Source organism: Malus sylvestris, chromosome 2, assembly GCF_916048215.2.
Source record: "Malus sylvestris chromosome 2, drMalSylv7.2, whole genome shotgun sequence".
Lineage (NCBI taxonomy): Eukaryota > Viridiplantae > Streptophyta > Magnoliopsida > Rosales > Rosaceae > Malus > Malus sylvestris.
In genome coordinates, this window is record NC_062261.1 from 14,136,778 (window position 1) to 14,157,118 (window position 20,341).

At 36.5% G+C, this 20,341-nt stretch overlaps 2 protein-coding genes across 3 annotated transcripts; one reads left to right on the plus strand and one right to left on the minus strand.

Annotated features, from left to right (window-relative positions):
- Positions 1 to 11,607: 11,607 nt before the first annotated feature.
- LOC126586148 (uncharacterized) lies at positions 11,608 to 13,560 on the plus strand. Its single transcript, XM_050250855.1, has 4 exons — positions 11,608 to 12,377; positions 12,597 to 12,966; positions 13,053 to 13,134; positions 13,221 to 13,560. The coding sequence occupies exons 1-4, from the start codon at positions 11,861 to 11,863 to the stop codon at positions 13,425 to 13,427; spliced, it is 1,176 nt and encodes a 391-aa protein (XP_050106812.1). The 5' UTR covers positions 11,608 to 11,860; the 3' UTR covers positions 13,428 to 13,560.
- Positions 13,561 to 13,664: 104 nt separating this feature from the next.
- On the minus strand, positions 13,665 to 17,510 carry LOC126586159 (uncharacterized). 2 transcript variants are annotated; one of them, XM_050250863.1, is made up of 14 exons: positions 17,300 to 17,510; positions 16,987 to 17,119; positions 16,774 to 16,863; positions 16,484 to 16,549; positions 16,246 to 16,311; positions 16,007 to 16,092; positions 15,845 to 15,890; positions 15,586 to 15,640; positions 14,999 to 15,075; positions 14,721 to 14,865; positions 14,479 to 14,606; positions 14,292 to 14,396; positions 14,072 to 14,212; positions 13,665 to 13,939 (listed from the first exon to the last, which is right to left on the minus strand). In XM_050250863.1, the coding sequence occupies exons 2-14, from the start codon at positions 17,002 to 17,004 to the stop codon at positions 13,865 to 13,867; spliced, it is 1,098 nt and encodes a 365-aa protein (XP_050106820.1). In that variant the 5' UTR covers positions 17,005 to 17,119; positions 17,300 to 17,510; the 3' UTR covers positions 13,665 to 13,864. The 2 variants fall into 2 exon arrangements, with proteins under 2 accessions (XP_050106820.1, XP_050106826.1); XM_050250869.1 differs by having other exon boundaries at positions 14,721 to 14,861; positions 14,995 to 15,075; positions 17,300 to 17,509.
- Between the last annotated feature and the right edge of the window lie 2,831 nt (positions 17,511 to 20,341).

Below are 20,341 nucleotides of genomic sequence, written 5' to 3' on the forward strand. Positions count from 1 at the left end.
TGGTGGAATGTAACATCTCTCTCTCTCTCTCCCTCCTCTGAGTGGGTGTTGGAGTGCGGATATGAAATTCTTGTGTTGTGTTGTGATTGGTTTGCTGTTGCTTCAACTGACTTTAATTCGTTGTTGTTGGGGGTCCACTAACAAGCTGACTCATCTCATGCATACGTGGCATTAACAAAAGAACCTCTTGTGTTCCCACGAACGAGGTGTCAGGTACTCGGGTTAACACGAGTCTCTCATCCTTTGAAGAAAAAAAGTAAAAAAGTGTCAGAAGTGGACTTTGGTATTGACTAAGTTTAAAACTTTATTAGTCACTTGGTGACGAAAAATACTAATCACTCATCGTTGAGTTTGATCTTAATTTTTGGGATTAAAAATTTATATTATATCAAATCGATCAATAACTTTATTGACCAAGAAAACGTTTGGATTATTAGGATTGGGCATATATTACATTACTAAGTTGTCAATCCTTGATTAATACCAACATTAAAGAATATGGTGTTTCTATATTGTAAAATTCAACCATTATTATCAAATGCTCATGATTTTTTATGGTTGAATTGAACAATACAGAAACCCCAAATCTTTAAAGCTGGTATTAATCAAGGATTATGATGTACTTAAAAGTTATTGATCATAAAATATAACACAAGTTCAACTTGAGTCAATCAGAACGTTCAAAATTATTAACCAGTACTATTGAAGCATTACATAAAGTAAGTTTTAAGGGGCTTCCAGCTCCACTTGTCTTATAACACTCTTTATGTATTGGGTAGCAACCAATCCAGTCCCTTGATTCTTTTTTAACCAATTGTAACATGAATAAATACCTATGAAAAAGTATACTCAACGAAACGTTCACATTGTTAAATTCGATCGATAAGTTACACTGTATGTAGTTGAGGTGAATATATGTGGGCAATTTAATCTAGCTAGTTGGGGAAGGCTACTTTAAAAAACAAGTTAAAAAGGAGTTATCATTTTGTTATTTTCCAAAAGAAGGACCATGACCTATGGTAGAATGGACATAACTAAACCATATTCAAGTGCTAGGTTAGGTTAGAATGCCGTTAATTGAGTTCCTATTTTAGGTAAGTCTTTCCACGCATTACGTATGAGATGAGTAAATTTTTTTGGGATTATATAATCTTGACGCATGGTGTTATGGCTTCAAATAACATTAAATGTGTTGATGCACAAAACCGGAGGTCTTGGAACAACGAAAATCCGACCGTGAATCTGCATGAAATGTAAATAACACAAGATGTATCGTGGTTCACCCCAAGGTTTGGGCTACGTCCACACTAATTGTATTTCTCTGAGAGTATTTGTGAGGGAGAGAGTGTGAGAGCTTTGCCCTAGATAGGAGAGGCTTAGGGTTTGTGAGGGTGAGAAGGCCCTTTTATAGAATAAGGGCTCCTCCCCTTTTTACATATTTGCCCCTTCCTTTATTACATAATTACATTTGAGTCCTCCGAGTATTTATACAAGGTCTAAATACGGAGGCCCTAAGTATGGTATAAACAGTAGTCCCCCAAGTCTTCAGTTAAGAGAGTCTTTTGGCTGGAGACTTGAAATTCAGTCTATGTGTGGGCCGAAGTAACTAGATGTTGTCTTGAACTTGATGCTCGATATGAGGCGGTGCTCAATCTGAAATGATGCTCAACTACAAGTAGCACATGCTGCGAGATTGCTCGACTCGTGGCTTATGTTGCCTTGGTTGGCTCGGCTTGTAGCGTTGAAGGTGAGGGAGTCCCTTTTATAGAATAAGGGCTCGCTCCTTAATACATAAATGATGGGCTAGATTTGATGCTCGTGGCGAAACGGTCAGTAGGTGGCGATGCTCTCTAATGATGGTGAGGGGGTCCCTTTTATAGAATAAGGGTTCGCTCCTCAATACATGAATAATGGGCTAGAGTTGATGCTCTCTAATAATGGTGAGGGAATCCTTTTTATAGAATAAGGGCTCGCTCCTCAATACATAAATATGGGCTAGAGTTGATGTTCTCTAATGGTGGTGAGGGAGTCCCTTTTATACAACAAGGGCTCGCTTCTCAATACATGAATGATGGGCTAGAGTCCCCCAAGTATTTTTCATGAGGCCCAATATATGGTACATAATGTAGTCCCCCAAGTTTTCGGTCAATAGAGTTTGTTGGCTGGAGACTTCAAATTGAATCCATGTATGGGCCGAAGTGGCGGTTGTTCGGAGGCGGTATTTGTATACCCTGCATTGAAGCTTTGTAGGTAAAGCTTTGCAAGTGAAGCTTTGAAGCTGGAGCTCTGTAAATGAAGCTTTTGAAGCTAGAGCTTTGTAAATGAAGCTTTTGAAGCTAGAGCGCTGTAAATGAAGCTTTTTAAGCTAGAGCTTTTGTAAATGAAGCTTTTGAAGCTGGAGCTCTGTAAATGAAGCTTTTGAAGCTAGAGCTTTTGTAAATGAAGCTTTTGAAGCTAGAGCTCTGTAAATGAAGCTTTTGAAGCTAGAGCTTTGTAAATGAAGCTTTTGAAGCTAGATTGACATGAGTGATGCTCATAAATGTTTATGTTGATTGACATGAGTGATGCTCATGGATGTTTGACATGAGTGATGGTCATGAATGTTGACATGAGTGATGCTCATGAATGTTTATGTATGATTGATATGAGTGATGCTCATGAATGTTTATGTATGATTGACATGAGTAGTGCTCATGTATGTTTATGTATGATTGACATGAGTAGTGCTCATGTATAATTTTAAAGTACTGGGCGTACTTTTGATCACCTAGTGAGTGATAATAGCGGCAGGCTGCCCAATAATTTTGGAGTATTGGGTACTTTTGGTCACCTGGTTGGCGATAATAGTGGCGGGGTGCCGAATAATGTTTTGTAGTACTTGACGTACTTTTGGTCACCTGGTTGGTGCTATTTTGGGCTTATGGGCCTTTGCCCTCCACACAACATTCCAGCCCATTTATTTTGGGTTGTTTTTGCCCACTCACACTTTCTGTTTTGCGCCCCTCTAGGTTTTAGGTAGAAGTGCTTTGGAGGCTCACCGGGATTTCGACGGTGGTTTTGACAGAGCATCACAAATGTAGGATCACCTTTAGGTGTTATATATCTAGTACTTGTCCAGTCGGACTGCACTTAGGCTATTATGCTATGATGGTGTATTTCACACTTAATCTCGCACTGCACCTTATCTTAATTAGTACTGCGTATAGTTGGATTTTTATTCACTCATATTTGTCTATATCAATTTTGCTTCCGCACTGTGCACATGGTTACGTCACTCTCACGTAACGGCCAGCATACCCTGATTCAGGTCGGGATGTGTCAGAGATGTTGATTTCAATTAAGTTTGAATATTAATTGTTGAATTTTGTATGAATACATATATAATCTAAAAAATTGTAAGAATGGTATTTTTATTAAATTCACACAGAGAGCCCAAAACGTCAGAAACAACCCTGATAGAGATAAATGGCCACCAAAAGCTGCAATCTCCCCGATAAGTATAGAAACCAACCTGACTTCTGAATATGCCATATTACAACGCTAATGCATAAAAACCTTTACCCAGAATTACAACCTCCTCGATAGGCATGGAAGCCAAATTCCACCCTAAAAGCAGAAGGAAAACCTAACATCTACGCATGCACCACCATGTATGGCATCTTAAGTCACTACACCACTTAACTCACTTCCATATAGGTATATAAATCCACAAAGACAATGATAAATAAAGCTAAAAGATTTCCTTATTCATTGGGCATATATCATCATATACCCTTAAATATTCATGACAAAATCGTGTATTGTACAAAAATGGGATGGCGCTACCGAGACTAAATCACGGTTTATCAGTGGGTTGACCTAAATCAACTCGTTTTTTAATGGGTGCTTAATAGATCGACTCAATAAAACCCCAACTCATTAAGCCTCGACTTGAAATCTATATTTTTTCATGACTTTTTGTGTCAGTTTATGGGTCGTACATGAAATTGTCAGGTTTACACTAAACCAAGAATTCTTGAATATTGGTCACATAATTTGTCACAAAATGGAACAATAATCTTTTTGAACAACTCAGTTAGAATTTCGTACCTTATTTGTCCTTTAAACCCGATTTATTTTGGATGAATATTCTAACAATGTTATTCAAAACGAGTATTAATACACATTGTGACAAGTTTAGGAGTCTATACTCAAATTAAAAACTTTGATTTTTTATTTTGTCAAACGATAGATTTTGTTAAATCAGATGTTAGATTAGCCACCAACGGAGTTTGAATTCACGATGTCATGTAAAAACTCAACACCTTTCCACCACTATAATAAAATGCCACTTGCAAATTAAAAAATTTGATTCAAAGTACGAAATTCGATCCGCTCAGGACTCTAGTGTCCGAAGCCTAGGGATCAAATCATCTGAGTCGCTGATTGGTGTGTAAAAGAAATCAGAATCGTTGATTTTGTGAGGTGGGCTAGGAAAATGAGTTAATGGGGATCATTGGATTGAATTTGTGCGGCCTAGATGAATTGATCCCTAGGCTCCGAACACTAAGGTTTGGAGCGGATCCAATTCCTCAAAGTACCAAAACTTCAATGAGAGTTTTAATAAAACACTTCCGATACTGTTCACTTTTAACGAAAAATCACATTGTTACCTTTCCTGGTACTATTCACTACATTTTTATTTATCATTTTTCATTAAAACTACATTTGTTTTTATAAATTTTTCATTAGTTTTCCTAACTTCAATTGACAAAAATGCACGGATCAACGCTTTGAGTTTTCTCTAGTCTAATCAATCAAAATTGAACTTAGACCTCACTGGCCCATCATGTCATGAAAGGAACAAAATGCCGATAATATCGGCGATATATCACCGATATTATCGGTTTTTAAGGGTACCGATATTTTTTTAACTATCCAAATGGTTTTCGTGATAATATCGCGATATTTTCGAAGTTATCGCCATAGATTTGGAACTGGGCACTCAGAGAAGAACGCCGGAGCTTCTACAGCTCCGGGCGACTGTAAAACAGGACCCTAGACTCCGATCTAGGTATGAAAATGAAATAGAAGACGAGATGAACGTTTTTATATATTCTGTTTGCCGTGAAACGGTTGGAGGTGTTCGGAAACTTCGTCGACACCCACGGCCTCGCCGGAGATGGGTGTGCCTATTCCCGAGCCGATTTCGTCCCAAAAACCTTGTAAAAACACGATTTTGAACTTAAATTTCACATATAAGGAGAGGGAGAAGGAGAAAGACGAGGTTGCTGATGATGATGATGGGTGTGCGTGTGTGTATGTGGGTCTCGGACCCTCGGTGCAGAGAGAAAGGAGAAAGACGGCGCCGACGAGGGAGAAGCAGAAGGCGATGTGGGTCTCTGTGCGTGTGTGTGGGAGAAGGATCGAGAGACCTTGGGTCTCTGTGCGTGTGTGTGGGAGATCTGTGTGTGTAGGAGAATGGAGAAGGGGGAGAAGGGAGCTTAGAGAAGACTCAGAAGAGAGAAGGTTCGAGAGAGAGAGAGAAACTGTATGCGTGTGAGGTGAATGTGCGTGTGTTGTGTGCGTGTGTGGTGGCATGTCTGTGTGTGTGTGTGGTTGGGTCATCTCATCTGACTCACCTGACTGATTTTACAATAACTTTTTGCAATTTCAGACCATGGACAATAAATAATGGTGCTTTCATAATGAAACCGTGTGCCACTGTGAGTCCGTGATATTCTTTCACATGCAAAACAGTGTGCCATTGTCTGTTATATTCTTTCACCTTATCAGAGGTGGAGTATCAGAGGCATTCAGAGCATTTTCGTTTCTTCTTCTTCCCTTACCATTTTCAAAGCCATTCCAGATCCATTCCAAAGCTTGAACACAAAGGGTTCCATATTTAAGGTAAGTTTACAAACTTGTATTTATATTATTGTAATTTATACAACAACAAATAAATTTGTGTGGACTCGTATGTTAATTTTTTTAAGTAATTAATACTTGCATGTTAATTTTTGTAAGTAATTAAGTAATGTTAACAATTACATGTTAATTTTTTTAAGTAATTAAGTAATGTTGTATAATTATTCTATTCTTTCACATTCTCAGAGGTGGAGTATCAGAGCCATTCAGAGGATTTTCGTTTCTTCTTCTTCCCTTACCCCTTTCAAAGCCATTCCAGATCCATTCCAAAGCTTGAACACAAAGGGTTCCATATTTAAGGTAAGTTTACAAACTTATATTTATATTATTGTAATTTATACAACAACAAATAAATTTGTGTGGACTCGTATGTTAATTTTTTTAAGTAATTAATACTTGCATGTTAATTTTTGTAAGTAATTAAGTAATGTTGTATAATTATTCCCTAGGATAATTTTAATATGTTTAATGTTATTTATTATTTTATTAATATTAGGTTTTATTATCAAATTGGATTATTATTCATTAATATTAGGTTTTTTTTATTATCAAATTGGATTATTATTCATTAAATTGGATTATTCATTAAATTGGATTATTATCAAATTGGATTATTCATTAAATTGGATTATTATTAAATTGGATTATTATTCATTATTATTTAGGTTCTCTTATATAACCGTCATCAATACTATATTTTTTTGCCAAAAAATAATTGTCTAATTTTCATGAAAAATAAATATAGGTACGTTTAAGATGTCCAGTGGAGTTACTAAACATGATCTAGCTTGGGAACATGGAGACCCAATAGACGGAAACAAACATGGCACAATTTGCAAATATTGTGGTCAGGTAATGAAGAGTGGCGGAGTGACACGACTTAAGTACCATCTTAGTGGATTAGATCCAGCAAAAAATGTCCAATGATGCGATAATGTCTCCCCAGAAGTGAAGGCATTCATCAGCACATTATTAAAAAATAAAAAACAGCAGAAGGAAAAGATAACACATGGAATGGAAAATATTCGAGCTGGGCTACGAGGAGAAGTCATTGGCCAAGCGGTTGACAGTGATGATGATGACGATGAGGACGAATGTGATGATGACATGGGACCTGAAGAACGACGCAGTTTGAAACAAGCATTACGTGCCTCCAAACAATCAGCATGGGAAAGAGAACACCTTCATAAAATTCCTAATAGAGCACAAGGTTCCGGGACAAGTGGTGGTGCACAAATGAGACGGGAAGGCAGTCTTAGAGAATCACAACCAACACCACCAATAGCCCCAAGTTTATATAAGTCATCCAAAGCACGTCAAAATAGTGTTTGGAGTTTTTCACTGGAGGTAATGTGAAGGAGGGAATGGGGCGTCTAATTAGCAAGTTCTTTATCTATGAAAATGTCCCTGCTGAGAAAGCATCATCACATCATTTCAAAAATATGGTAGTGGGATGTCAACAGGCCGGTGTTGGAGTACAACCTTCCACTCCCTATGAGATAAGAAACAAATTTTTGGATATGGAGTATAAAGACATTGGTGAGTATGTTAACAAGTTTAGGTCAAAGTGGGAAACTAATGGTTGTACAATAATGTGTGACGGATGGACTGGCCCGACCAGATTGTCTATCATAAACTTCATGGTATACTCCAACGGAAAGAAATTTTTTTTGAAGTCTGTTGATGCTTCAGACCATATAAAGAACTACAAGTATATTTACATATTATTGAGGGATGTAATCATGGAGGTGGGAGAGCATAATGTTGTCCAAGTCGTGACCGACAACGGTTCTGCATTTGTCAAAGCTGGAAAAAAGTTAATGAAGCATCATAATGTGTTTTGGACATCATGTGCAGCACATTGTATTGATCTCATGTTTGAGGCAATGGGGAAGAGAGAGAATGTTGCTACTGTGGTAAAAAGAGCTAGAACGATCACAAATTATATTTACAATCACGGTTGGTTGTTGGCAAAGATGCGTGAATTTTGCAAAGGAGAAATTATTCATCCAGCTACCACTCGATTCGCCACCAACTATATTACATTAGACAGCCTACTTAAGAAGAAAACAGGGTTGAAGTAACTATTCACTAGCGACGATTGGGCCAACCACAATTTGAGCCGCTCAAATGCAGGTCGTATGGTGGAAAATATAGTGTTTAATCATGCTTTTTGGACTCAATCAGAACATGTGTGCCAAGTGTTTGAACCTCTTTACAAAGTTTTACAGATCGTTGACACAGAAGTGTATCCTACTATGGGGGCAGTATATGAGTTGATGCGTATAGTGAAAGATGAATTAGAAAGAAAACATGGTGCAAGGTGGATCATAAAGATAACTGAAGACCGATGGTATAAAACATTATACCACGATTTGCATGCAGCAGGTATAAATTATGTCATAATTTGCAATTCATTTCTTTAGTTGCATAAGTATTATTTCTCTTATTAGAGTATGTGTTTCTTTGAACAACATATTATTTGAATCCTCGATACCAATACAGACCTGGTGTTGGAGATGATGGTACCTTTATACGTGCTGTACATAATGTATACTCTAAATTAGACCCTGCATCACCAGCAGTTGGCCAATTTGGAAATGAGGTACACAATTACTTAAATTATAATAATTACTTTGTTGGATTAAACTAACACGATTTATTGAATTCAGCTAACATGGTTTAAAGATGCAAGAAGAACTTTTGGAGAACCAACATCAATTGCTGCTCGAACAACAATGTCTCCTAGTGAGTGTAAACATATTTCACTATAAGTTTATAATAGAATTTGTTGGAGTTATTAGGCTTATCAACATTGTTTTTCATTGTAGCTGAATGGTAGATCATGTATGGGACCGATGCACCAACTGTGAGAAAGTTAGCAATCAAAGTATTATCACAAACAGCTTCCTCATCTGCTTGTGAAAGAAATTGGAGCACATTTGCACTTATACACACAAAGCAAAGAAATAGGTTGGCTCATAGTAGGTTGAAAAAATTAGTTTATTGCTACTATAACATGAAGCTTCAAATTCGAGATAAGGAAGCAGAAATAGATCATGTCGACCATGGTAACCCACTAGATGTATTTGATATTGTTGGTGAAGATGATGATACAGAGGGTAACCAACTTTATCAATGGATTAGACCTCTTCATTTAGATGATGATGAAGGCAATCTAGCTCTCAGAGTTGCTGAAGAAGCACGTAATGAAGGGATAAATGTAGAAAGAGTATTAGAGAAGGAGGTGAGATCTAGCAGCGCTGACTCTTTGGAAGAACTTTTGCGCCCAAGACCAAGAAACACTGGAATTCCACTTTTTTCCAATCCTACACAACCACAACATTGTGCTGATACTAATGATAGCTCTAGTACAAGATCAGGAGACTCACCTACCACCGGAGGTAGGAATGATGAAGGATATAGTAGAGCTGGAGGTAGTGGAGCTGGAGGTAGTGGTGGTGGATATGGAAACTATGTTGGACCACCTACCGGATTTATGAGCCCCTTCACTGGTGAGGCAAACTTCACGCATGCAACACAGGATGATGACCATGGCAGTAGGCGGGCAGGACCAGGAATTGGTGCCATAGGGAAGGACTATACTCGTAGAGAAAAAGGCAAAGGGATTTTGTCAAGTCAAGAAAATGACTCGTTATCTAGAACTTCGGACTCTGTTGGAGTGGGAAGTAGTAACTATGGTAATACTCATAACCAACCATTTCCCTACCCTTCATATCCCATTCCTGTTGGGATGGAATCGAGCCACTCATGGAAACAATCCGAGACTCAATCTTCAAATGATTTTGCTTATGGACAACGTCAACCAATCTCGGATCCATATGGGTGGCATGTTAACAATTACATGCAAAACTATTTTGGGGATTTATCATTTGATAACTACTCTTCACAATACACTCATCCTACACATAGAGATGATGAAGATAGTGAAAAATTTGAATCTCATAGGAACTCTATGTGGTACTAAGTCACTCATGTATCTTACCATGCAATGTATAAAGTGTAAAATATTGTACTAATTCATTATATATAAATAATTATGGTATGTTTAGACAATGTTTGTCAGCTCGCTATATAATCAACTTGATAATGTTAAATCCATCATGCAATGCATTTCCTTACAATTTTTTGTGATAAACTAATAGATAATTGACTAAATAAACATCCTGCAAAGTTTCAATAAAAATTTCCAGGTTTTTCTTACAATTTCCGTGGTTTCCATGTAATTTTTATCGATATCGATATTATTCCGATATTTCTATCGATATTTTTATGTTTTCGGACTACCGATATTTCCGATATTACTAATATTTAATACCTTGGTCATGACTAACTGCAGCCCGTATTTGGGTGGGGGTTGCCCACATGACTACCGAGATGCCTGGTGCCTGAATCACCGACCTGCCAGCAATCAAAAAACCCCCATAAATGAAATAAAATGCTACACGAAAATGCCACAACCCAGTAATTCACAAACTTTATACACATATATACATACATATATATATATATATATGAGACTACTGTTCTTAGAGATATATATATATAAAAGCAGGTCCTTTATGCACAGGGATTCTTATTTTTTTTTTTCAAAAAATGGGGATTAGTTGTAGGGCTCAGTACACATAGAATTTCAGCGATCCGAACGATTTATTTTGTAAGTCTCAATTCATAAATCATCCTTACAAAAATTCAATTCAATCTGAAATCATTTGCCTATTTACTTATCAAGATAAAATTTCATTGTTTTCTTATATAACTAAGTATTCGTTAAATTTTTTAAACCTAATTAGATGTTTTAAATATTTTCGATTTGGCTAATATTTTGTAAGGATGATCTATGAGGTGCAACTTGAAAAATAAACGGTTTGGATCGTTAAAGTTTGATGTGGTGTGGACAGAGATTTATCTTGTCATATCGTTAATATAGAATACATAAATACATCATTTTTACTGGATTTGGATCCTCTCCTGAGCTAATGGAGAGGATCCTCCTGACCAGTTATCATGAGCCGTTGGATAAAAATCCAACGGCTATAATTATTATAACTTTAAAGGGACCCCCTGTTTATAGCTGTTGGATAAAAATCCAACAGCCCATGATAACTGGTCAGGAGGATCCTCTCCATTAGCTCAGGAGAGTATCCAAATCCATTTTTACTACCGATAACAAAAGTATTTTATGTTCTCAATAAAATTTTCTTTTATGATACATATTATTGAGTGATTTGGAAAATCAATGATTTGGACTTTGCATATAGAAATCTAATAAATTATCAAACGGTTAGATCTTAAATAAAATTTGTATGGAACGTAGCATTGTAACCAGACCATTTTCTTGCAAAAGAACAGTTCCTTAATATCTCTACTTGTACAAACAGTAGGAATTTGATGGATATCAATCACTCATTCAGATATGGGACGGTGGAAAGCAATTAAAATTAAAAAAAAAACGATTAAAATGACCTAACTGCTGGGACAGAGATTACAAAGAAACAGTGAGCCATCAAAGCATGCAACAATGCCCTTGATTGGGACAAACGATACCATGCCTTTAATGCTGTTGTCTACTTCCCTACCGTCCAAGTCTTTGATTTGATTCACAACTTTGGCAGCTATATGTGGAATTTCATGAGTGAATTTTTGAGTGGTCCAAATCCAATGAAATTGAAGTAGCCACCGCGCCAAAAATGCCAAAACTACAGCTGTGTCAACATGTTCTTTGCTGCAACTGCAAATGAAGAAAGTACATTGAGCAAAACTTCATATGCATTTTTTCTTTTAATGCAAGCGATATTGAGTAAGGGGGGAATCGAACTCAAAGCCTCTAGTGTAGGGAGTGCGTATGTTTTTAACCAACTAAGTTACGAGCGTCTTGCAACAAACATCATATGCTTAATCAAGCTTACAACTTGAGAACATATTTTGTAACATGAATAGAGGTTCTGTTTCTCATGATTTGGGTTTATTTCCAACCCTAGGAGTATCCGATTATCGCGGTAATGGAATTGGAGGCCAAAAGGGTTGGAGCTCGGAGCGTGTGCCGTTGCCGACAAGCAGTGGACAGAGGCATATCGTCAATGGGAACACTTCTTTGATGGGGTTGAGTAATGGTGGGAGGACTATGCCTTCAAAATGGGAGGATGCTGAGAGGTGGATTTGCAGCCCCGTGATCGGATATGGGGAGAGCAACAAGAGCTCACATTCTCAGGATCAGAAGAGGAGGCCTAAGTCCAAGAGTGGTCCAATTGCGCCTCCTTCTGGGGTTGTACACTACTCAAACTATTCGCCTGCAAATCCAGCATTTGATGGTGGCATTGTGAGAAATTTCATGATTGGTTCGCCATTCTCAACGGGAATTTTGGCTGCTGATAGTGTCTCTCTTCTCTATGGTGGGAGTGGAGGAACGGGAAGATTAAGTAGTGTGCTTGGATTGTCTGAATTGCAAAGTGAGTTCTTTCCCATCTTCAATAGCACCATGTTTCGTGTTAGATATTGTGTATGCTATGTTGTCAAACTGTTAATTTTCGTATCAGATATTTAATCGAAATCTCAATTAATCATGAGGGGTTCGGGGCTAATTTTGTTGCTAGTTCCATTCTTAATTTTCTCGAGCTGCGTCGAATACTGAATGATTCATGGCTAAAATCAACATGTGAAATATGCAGATGAGAAACTGGATACAAAAAAGTCTGAGAAGCCGGGAATTCCTCGAGCTGTTTCGCAACGAGACATGGCAACCCAAATAAGCCCGAAGGGCCGCCTCCACTCACCACCACCTCCTAATAGGAGGTCATCATTTGCTCCATCGTCTCCGAATCTCATTTCCATTGTGGAGCAGCAGCACGACCATTTTGCCAAATTGGAGGTCAGGGAAGTGCGGGTAGACAATGGAACCAATGTTACTATGGGGTCTAGAACTAGAAGACGTGGAAGCAACACGAAAGGACCCCCGGATGTTTATGATTTCGACAAAATTGCTATCGAAAATCAAGCTTCATCTTTTGATGTTGCAGATGCAGCTATGAACATTTCAAGGTAATTCCCGAAAATTGTAATCGTAACCATTGAATTGTTGCCGAAACATGGATCACGAAACCAAATCTTTCTGACCATGTGTGCAGGTGGCAAAGAGAGGAAGCCAAGATCACTGCATGGGAAAACTTGCAGAAGGCAAAAGCTGAAGCAGCATTAAGAAAACTCGAGGTTTCTCTTTCTTGCAAAACGCTTAACATAAATATTTGTCCATGTATGTTGTAGGCATTAGTAACTACAATGTTGGTTTGTTGCAGATGAAATTGGAAAAGAAGAGATCGTCGACGATGGATAAGATCACGAAGAATTTGAGAAATGCACAGGTTAAAGCTCACAAAATGAGAAGCTCAGTGCCAACGAAAGACAACCAGCAAGCTCCCAAAACTTCCGAGAAGGCTCGTTCCTTCGGTAGACATGTTCGGATGGGCTCCCTACGCAGTTGCTTCACCTGTGATGCTTCCTAATTCCTTTGTACTCTTAGTTGGCCTTTTACCATGTCATTTTGGTTGTGTGCATAATGCATTGCATTCCCAATGAGCAGTTTATCTTTGTCCGTGGGTCTACGTTGAAAGCTTCTATAGTAAAACTCATTCAAGAGGGCTTGGTGGTCTTAAGAGTGGTTCGGGTGGGGAGTTCCCTTAGGAATGAAGACGACGAATAGAATGAAATTCATGTTCATGCTAACAGAAGAGCAGATCCAATACGAAAAAAGGACTTCCTACTCAGGAAGAGCAGATCCAATACCAAACTATTTCAACTATTTCAAAAGTCCGACAAGAACATTATTGGGGACGTGAACTAAGGATGCGAACCTTAAATCTTATATAAAATAAACAAGATCTGCATGGCATTTTGTTGACATTCCTAATATCTCGTACCAAATTTCCCGAGCCATATCTCCCTAGTATGGCCTGTACCTCCAGTTTGCTCTTGATGGTCTTGCAACGCCGACCCCACTGCCAATTCCGTAACCCCACTGCAAAATTTAGAGATGCAGTATGTTAGCAAAAGTTTATTGCAGGACACCATTTGTCACCCATATAATCATTATCTTTTGAACTCTACTCTGCCATGTGTACATCTTACTAAACATATAAAATATACTCACATCATCAAAATCCAGACTTCCATACATCCTGCCATAGGAGCGCATAGGACCACCATAGCCGGCAAAGGGCTCTACATTATTCATCATAAAATTTCCACTCATACCAGCATCCTCGGGAGGTGTCGCTGTGTCTATTGCAACCTACATAACAACATATTAAGTTCCATCTTAATGAAGCATAAGTGAACAGGTACAATGAAACTTCGCTTCCTTCTACTACCTCCTGGCCACAAATCTCATGAGACCTTCGTGATACACGTTCGGCTACACCATCTTCCCCAAAAGTTACAAAACCAAATCCTCTATGCCCAGTTCTTTTGGGGTCCTACATAATTGAGTATTCACACATTTTCAGGTTCCAATATCAAGAATACAGTTAGTTAATTACAAAATATATGATATCTTACCCTTGGAACATAGACATCTACTATACAACCAAATCTCCCAAAATACTGGCGGAGATCATCAGAGGTTGCTTCCTGAGGAAGCCGGCCAACAAAGATCTTTTTGCCTAGTCCTCGAGAAGATTCCCCTCCTATTGCAACACAAGATGATTTTTTTTAGTTGTAACTTCTAAGTAGTCACATACAGTGCAATTTAATATTCTTCACATGAAATGCTTTGTGTTGTAACTTGTAATAGTACTTACTTGGAAAAGCTGGTCCTGGTACAGGATGGTCATACAAAGTAGGAGCCCCGAGGGCTGCATATCTAGTTGCTGCTGAGATGTAAGCATTATATGCACCATAGCCACCCTGTTGCGCCATTCTTCCAACTGGTCTGAAGTCTTCTTCCTGAAAACAAGAAATTATGTATCTAGATTCTTGAATTAGTGATATCTTTACAACCAATCTTTAAACTTCAAAGGGAATTAGTGCTATAAATTCAAAAAACGAAGGAGTACAGATTGTCAAAGCGGTAACTTGCCTTGGGTGTAGCTCGATCAACAACTACATTGGAACCGCCTAATTCATGAGTATCAGCCATCAATGTTTCCACGGAATCTGCAACAAAGAACATTTGTTTGTCCAGTACTTTTCCTCAAAACAATAATGATATCAACCACAAAGGAATATATCATACAATCAGCTCCCAGATCATCTATCCTAATGAAGCTAACTCATTATATTCAATTCCTATTTTGGATAATGATAAACTAACCACTTCTTACAAGACTTAATGGAAAAACAAAACATGACATCAACATATAAAGAATTTCAGATGTAAATGCCAGTAAAAAGAACATATAAAGTAATCAAATGTGCTAGAGGAAAACATCCTTTCTTCCATAGTTCCATGCAACAAAATGCCACTGACCTTTAATTCTCCCCTATCTCACGGTCTCACTGCATGCGTTTCCCACATCATCACAAATAAATTTATGTCCATTGCAAGCTCAAGTAAAGCAAACTACTAACTTAATGTTTCCACCAAAGGACTTAAATTCAAATGGAAAACGGAAACTGACATTAGGCATGATGCAAGACACAAGAGACTACATGAGATGGTCTGACCTGCATTTTCAAATGTTATAAACCCAATTCCACGATGTGCTTTTGAGCCTTGATCCTGAAAAAAACACATTTGTGACAATCATAGGGTACTAGGTCCAACCCAGCAATAATTCGAAAGGTAAATGTGTGACTTGGTGGGTACGTGCACAGACATATCTATGCATATTTACAAGACTTGGAAGGATATGTACTGAAACATCAACACACACAAAATTACAACATCTAATATAATGTGAGTTTGAAGAGCTCGATAGAGAACCTTCGGCATGTATAAATCCGTTATTTCACCATATTTCTCAAAATGACTGCAAAAGAAAGTCAAAGAAACATCAGGTTAATTCCACATCATAACTCACAAAATAGTATACAAAGAAGTCAACAACGATAGCTAACATATTGCAACAACAATACATTTAAGTACCTTCTAAAGTTTGCTTCTGTCACAGATTGTGGGATCCTTGCAACAAATATCCTGGTAACTTTTCTTGCAGGTGCTCTCATCTCCTCCTGTAAAAAAAAAAAAGAAAGATTGTTGGCAATACAGCCCACAAAACTTGTTATGTTAAAGAAACACAAACACACATGGACGACAATTATGATTAACCAAAATAAAAATTTGAGAACAGTATTAAAGCAATGCTTGTCATGAATTTATATCACCTTTGGAGTAGCTATTTTAACTTCCAGCATTCGATTGCCAAGAAAGTGCTCACTTGATGCTGCATTCTATAGTAAAAAGGATGTAAGGCATAAGAAATTTGATACTGACTGTTGATCTTAATTCTTAAGATTCTTAACACATTTACGTTTCCTAACTAAGTGATCATGCAATATTGCAATCATTGAAAACATTTAGCCAGTACAAATAGGACCCTTAGAAAATTCTAATCCAACTCACCTTCGCATCTTCAGCAGATACAAATGTTGCATATCCAAATCCACGAGACCGACCAGTTGACCGATCCTAATAAATATGGAAACAAATACAGTAACAAATGCTTTTAAGGTTAGAGAGAAAGGAAATGTTACACGAAATTTGCGCAACACTCACCTTCCAAACCAAGCGGCGACAAAACTAACTTATCAAAATTAATTCAAGTAGTAAAGCACAAGAGGAACACAGATAAATAAATTTCGAAAAGGAACGACAGCATTAGCGAAGCAAAAAGGGTTGGGTGATTGGCAAACCTTCATGACAATACAATCTTCCAATTCCCCAAATTTGACCATATACTCTTTCAGCCCTTCCGTATCGATATCCCACGGAATGCCCAAAACCTGAATTACGATCACAGACAACCCAATTCAAATAAATTCCATCAACCCATTAATAAAATTGCAAAATTTAATACATAGGCCAAAAAAACAGAAAAAAGAAACCAAATAAATAATAAAACTTACCACGAGCTTACGGTCCATGAGGTAATTGGAGAAGGCAGCTCAAAAGGGGGCAAAGAAACCCTAAAATTGAAAAAAGGAGAGCTTTTTGTTCTTCTAAGCACTCTCTCTCTAACAAATCTATCACACTCGCTTCCTGCACATGATAAGCACACCTCTTTCTCACACACAATCGGCATAAACCAAATCAAACTCACCATTTTCGAATTCGACATTTTTTTTCTTTCTGTTTTCTTCAATTTACGAAAATTGGGATTCAATTAGAGAAAAACTGAAATTTAGGGCATGAAATCTGTTCATTTACGCGCTCACTAACCTTGTGCAATCTCAATCCATCAATCAATTTCTGGGATTTTCAAAACCCTAGACACCTGACAAGACCAACCTCTCGCGCTCTCTCTCCTCTCTCCCCCGCGCGCGTTCTCTCGCTCGCTCGCTCGCGCCGCCCGCACCTTGAAGCAAACAATATACACAATTGGGCCGAGTTTGGTCACCGGTCCTTGTCTTTTTAAATCAGTTTGTGTTTTTGTGGTGGTGTTACCGGTGTGGATACAGAGCAGGGCTCCAGTGGGTGAACCACAAACTGGCCTGACATGACCCGATAATCCGACACAATACGACACGAAATTAACAGATATTCGAATCGATACAATAACAAATTGGATTGTTATCGGGTAACCCGATAAACACCTGTTAAGATAACGGGTTGATTCGGGTATACACGTGAGTAACATGATACATGATAAGTAGAATATTAATTTAATAATTTTATAACCCTAAAAAATACTATAATTATATATATATATATATATATTAACTATAATAATTATAATAATTATACCCCCAAACATTAACTATAATAATTATATATATAATTTTAAATTAAATTTTATACCTTTAAAAACTATAATAATTATACGTACATAATAAATAAATAAATATATATATATATATATATATATATATATATATATATATATACCATTGAAGTTGATGGGATACGAATTATACGAAACTAATTTCAACGATCCAACCGTCAAACTTGTTTGTATATGCTTCGAGATTGCATCATTAAAAAATCGTAAAAAACAAACATTCAGAGATTAAGTAACCGAACAAAACTTTTCAACAGTTATAAAACGAAAAATCACGATTTAACTGTTATTTTAACTCTGATTTTTATGATTTTTTACAACTTTACTCCTTGACCCTATATGAATACAATGAATGAATTTGATTTTCAATTTAAAATATTTACACTAGTAGATTTCTTATTTATACGTAATGAAAGTATGAATAAACTCTTAAGTGTTAGTAAATCTATTGTTTTGATGGGATACGCATTCTACGAAACTAGTTTCAACGATCCAACCGTCAAACATGTTTGTATATACTTCAAGATCGCATATGCCAAAAATTGCAAAAAACAAACATTCAAATATTAAGTAACCGAGCAAAACTTTTCAACGGTTATGAAACGAAAAATCACGATTTAACGGTTATTTTAACTCCGATTTTGATGATTTTTTACAACTACACTTCTTGACCCTATATGAATACAATGAATGAATTCAATCTTCAATTTAAAATATTTATACTAGTGGATACCACAAAATCTTATGCTATACTAAATGAAAGTATGAATAAACTCTTAAATGTTAGTGAATCTATTGTTTTTATGGGATACGCATTCTACAAAACTAGTTTCAACGATCCAACCGTCAAACATGTTTGTATTTACTTCGAGATCGCATATGTCAAAAATTGCAAAAGATAAACATTCAAAGATTAAGTAACGGGGACAAAACCTTTCAACGGTTATAAAAAGAAAAATCACGATTTAACAGTTATTTAAACTCCGATTTTGATGATTCTTTACAGCTACACTCATTGACCCTATATGAATATAATGAATGAATTCGATCTTCAATTTAAAATATTTACACTAGTCTTATGTTATGTTTAATGAAAGTATGAATAAACTCTTTTAAGTGTTAGTGAATCTATTGTTTTGATGGGATACGCATTCTACGAAACTAGTTTCAACAATCCAACCGTCAAACATGTTTGTATATACTTCGAGATCGCATATGCCAAAAATTGCAAAAAACAAACATTCAGAGATCAAGTAATGGGACAAAACTTGTCGACAGTTATAAAAAGAAAAATCACGATTTAATGGTTATTTTAACTCCGATTTTGATGATTCTTTACAGTTACACTCATTGACCCTATATGAATACAATGAATGAATTCGATATTCAATTTAAAATATTTACACTAGTGGATACCACAAAATCTTATGTTATACTTAATGAAAGTATAAATAAACTCTTTAAGCGTTAGTGAATCTATTGTTTTAATGGGATACGCATTCTACGAAACTAGTTTCAATGATCCAACCATCAAACATGTTTGTATATACTTCGAGATCGCATACGCCAAAAATTACAAAAAACAAACATTCAAAGATCAAGTAACGGGACAAAACTTTTCGACGGTTATAAAAAGAAAAATCACGATTTAACGATTATTTTAACTCCGATTTTGATGATTTTTTACAGCTACACTCCTTGACCCTATATGAATACGATGAATGAATACGATCTTCAATTTAAACTATTTACACTAATGGATACCACAAAATCTTGTTATACTTAATGAAAGGATGAATAAACTTCTAAGTGTGTTAGTGAATCTATTGTTTTGATGGGATACGCATTATACAAAACTAGTTTCAACGATCCAACCGTTAAACATGTTTGTATATACTTCGAGATTGCATACGCCAAAAATTGCAAAAAACAAACATATAGAGATCAAGTAACGGGATAAAACATTTGACGGTTATAAAAAGAAAAATCACTATTTAACTGTTATTTTAAGTCTGATTTTGATGATTCTTTACAGCTACACTCCTTAACCTTATATGAATACAATGAATGAATTCGATCTTCAATTTAATATATTTGCACTAGTGGATACCACAAAATCTTATATTATACTTAATGAAAGTATGAATAAACTTTTACGTGTTAGTGAATCTATTGTTTTGATGGGATACGCATTCTACGAAACTAGTTTCACCTATCCAACCGTCAAACATGTTTGTATATACTTCGAGATCGCATATGCCAAAAATTGCAAAAAACAATCATTCAAAAATCAAATAATGAGACCAAACTTTTCGACGGTTATAAAAATATAAATAATGATTTAACGGTTATTTTAACTCCGATTTTGATGATTTTTTACAGCTACACTCCTTGACCCTATATGAATACAATGAATGAATTCGATCTTCAATTTTAAAAATTACACTAATGGATATCACAAAATCTTATGTTATACTTAATGA

What these genes read in the sequence shown, in the direction of transcription:
- LOC126586148 (XM_050250855.1), top strand. Translation starts at nt 11,861, where the DNA reads ATGAATAGAGGTTCTGTTTCTCATGATTTGGGTTTATTTCCAACCCTA. An exon ending in TGGATTGTCTGAATTGCAAA is followed by an intron (nt 12,378 to 12,596) that starts GTGAGTTCTTTC and finishes TGAAATATGCAG; the next exon opens with ATGAGAAACTGGATACAAAA. An exon ending in CAGCATTAAGAAAACTCGAG is followed by an intron (nt 13,135 to 13,220) that starts GTTTCTCTTTCT and finishes GGTTTGTTGCAG; the next exon opens with ATGAAATTGGAAAAGAAGAG.
- LOC126586159 (XM_050250863.1), bottom strand. An exon ending in TATCTGCTGAAGATGCGAAG is followed by an intron (nt 16,312 to 16,483) that starts GTGAGTTGGATT and finishes TTTTTACTATAG; the next exon opens with AATGCAGCATCAAGTGAGCA. An exon ending in TTAAAATAGCTACTCCAAAG is followed by an intron (nt 16,093 to 16,245) that starts GTGATATAAATT and finishes TTTTTTTTACAG; the next exon opens with GAGGAGATGAGAGCACCTGC.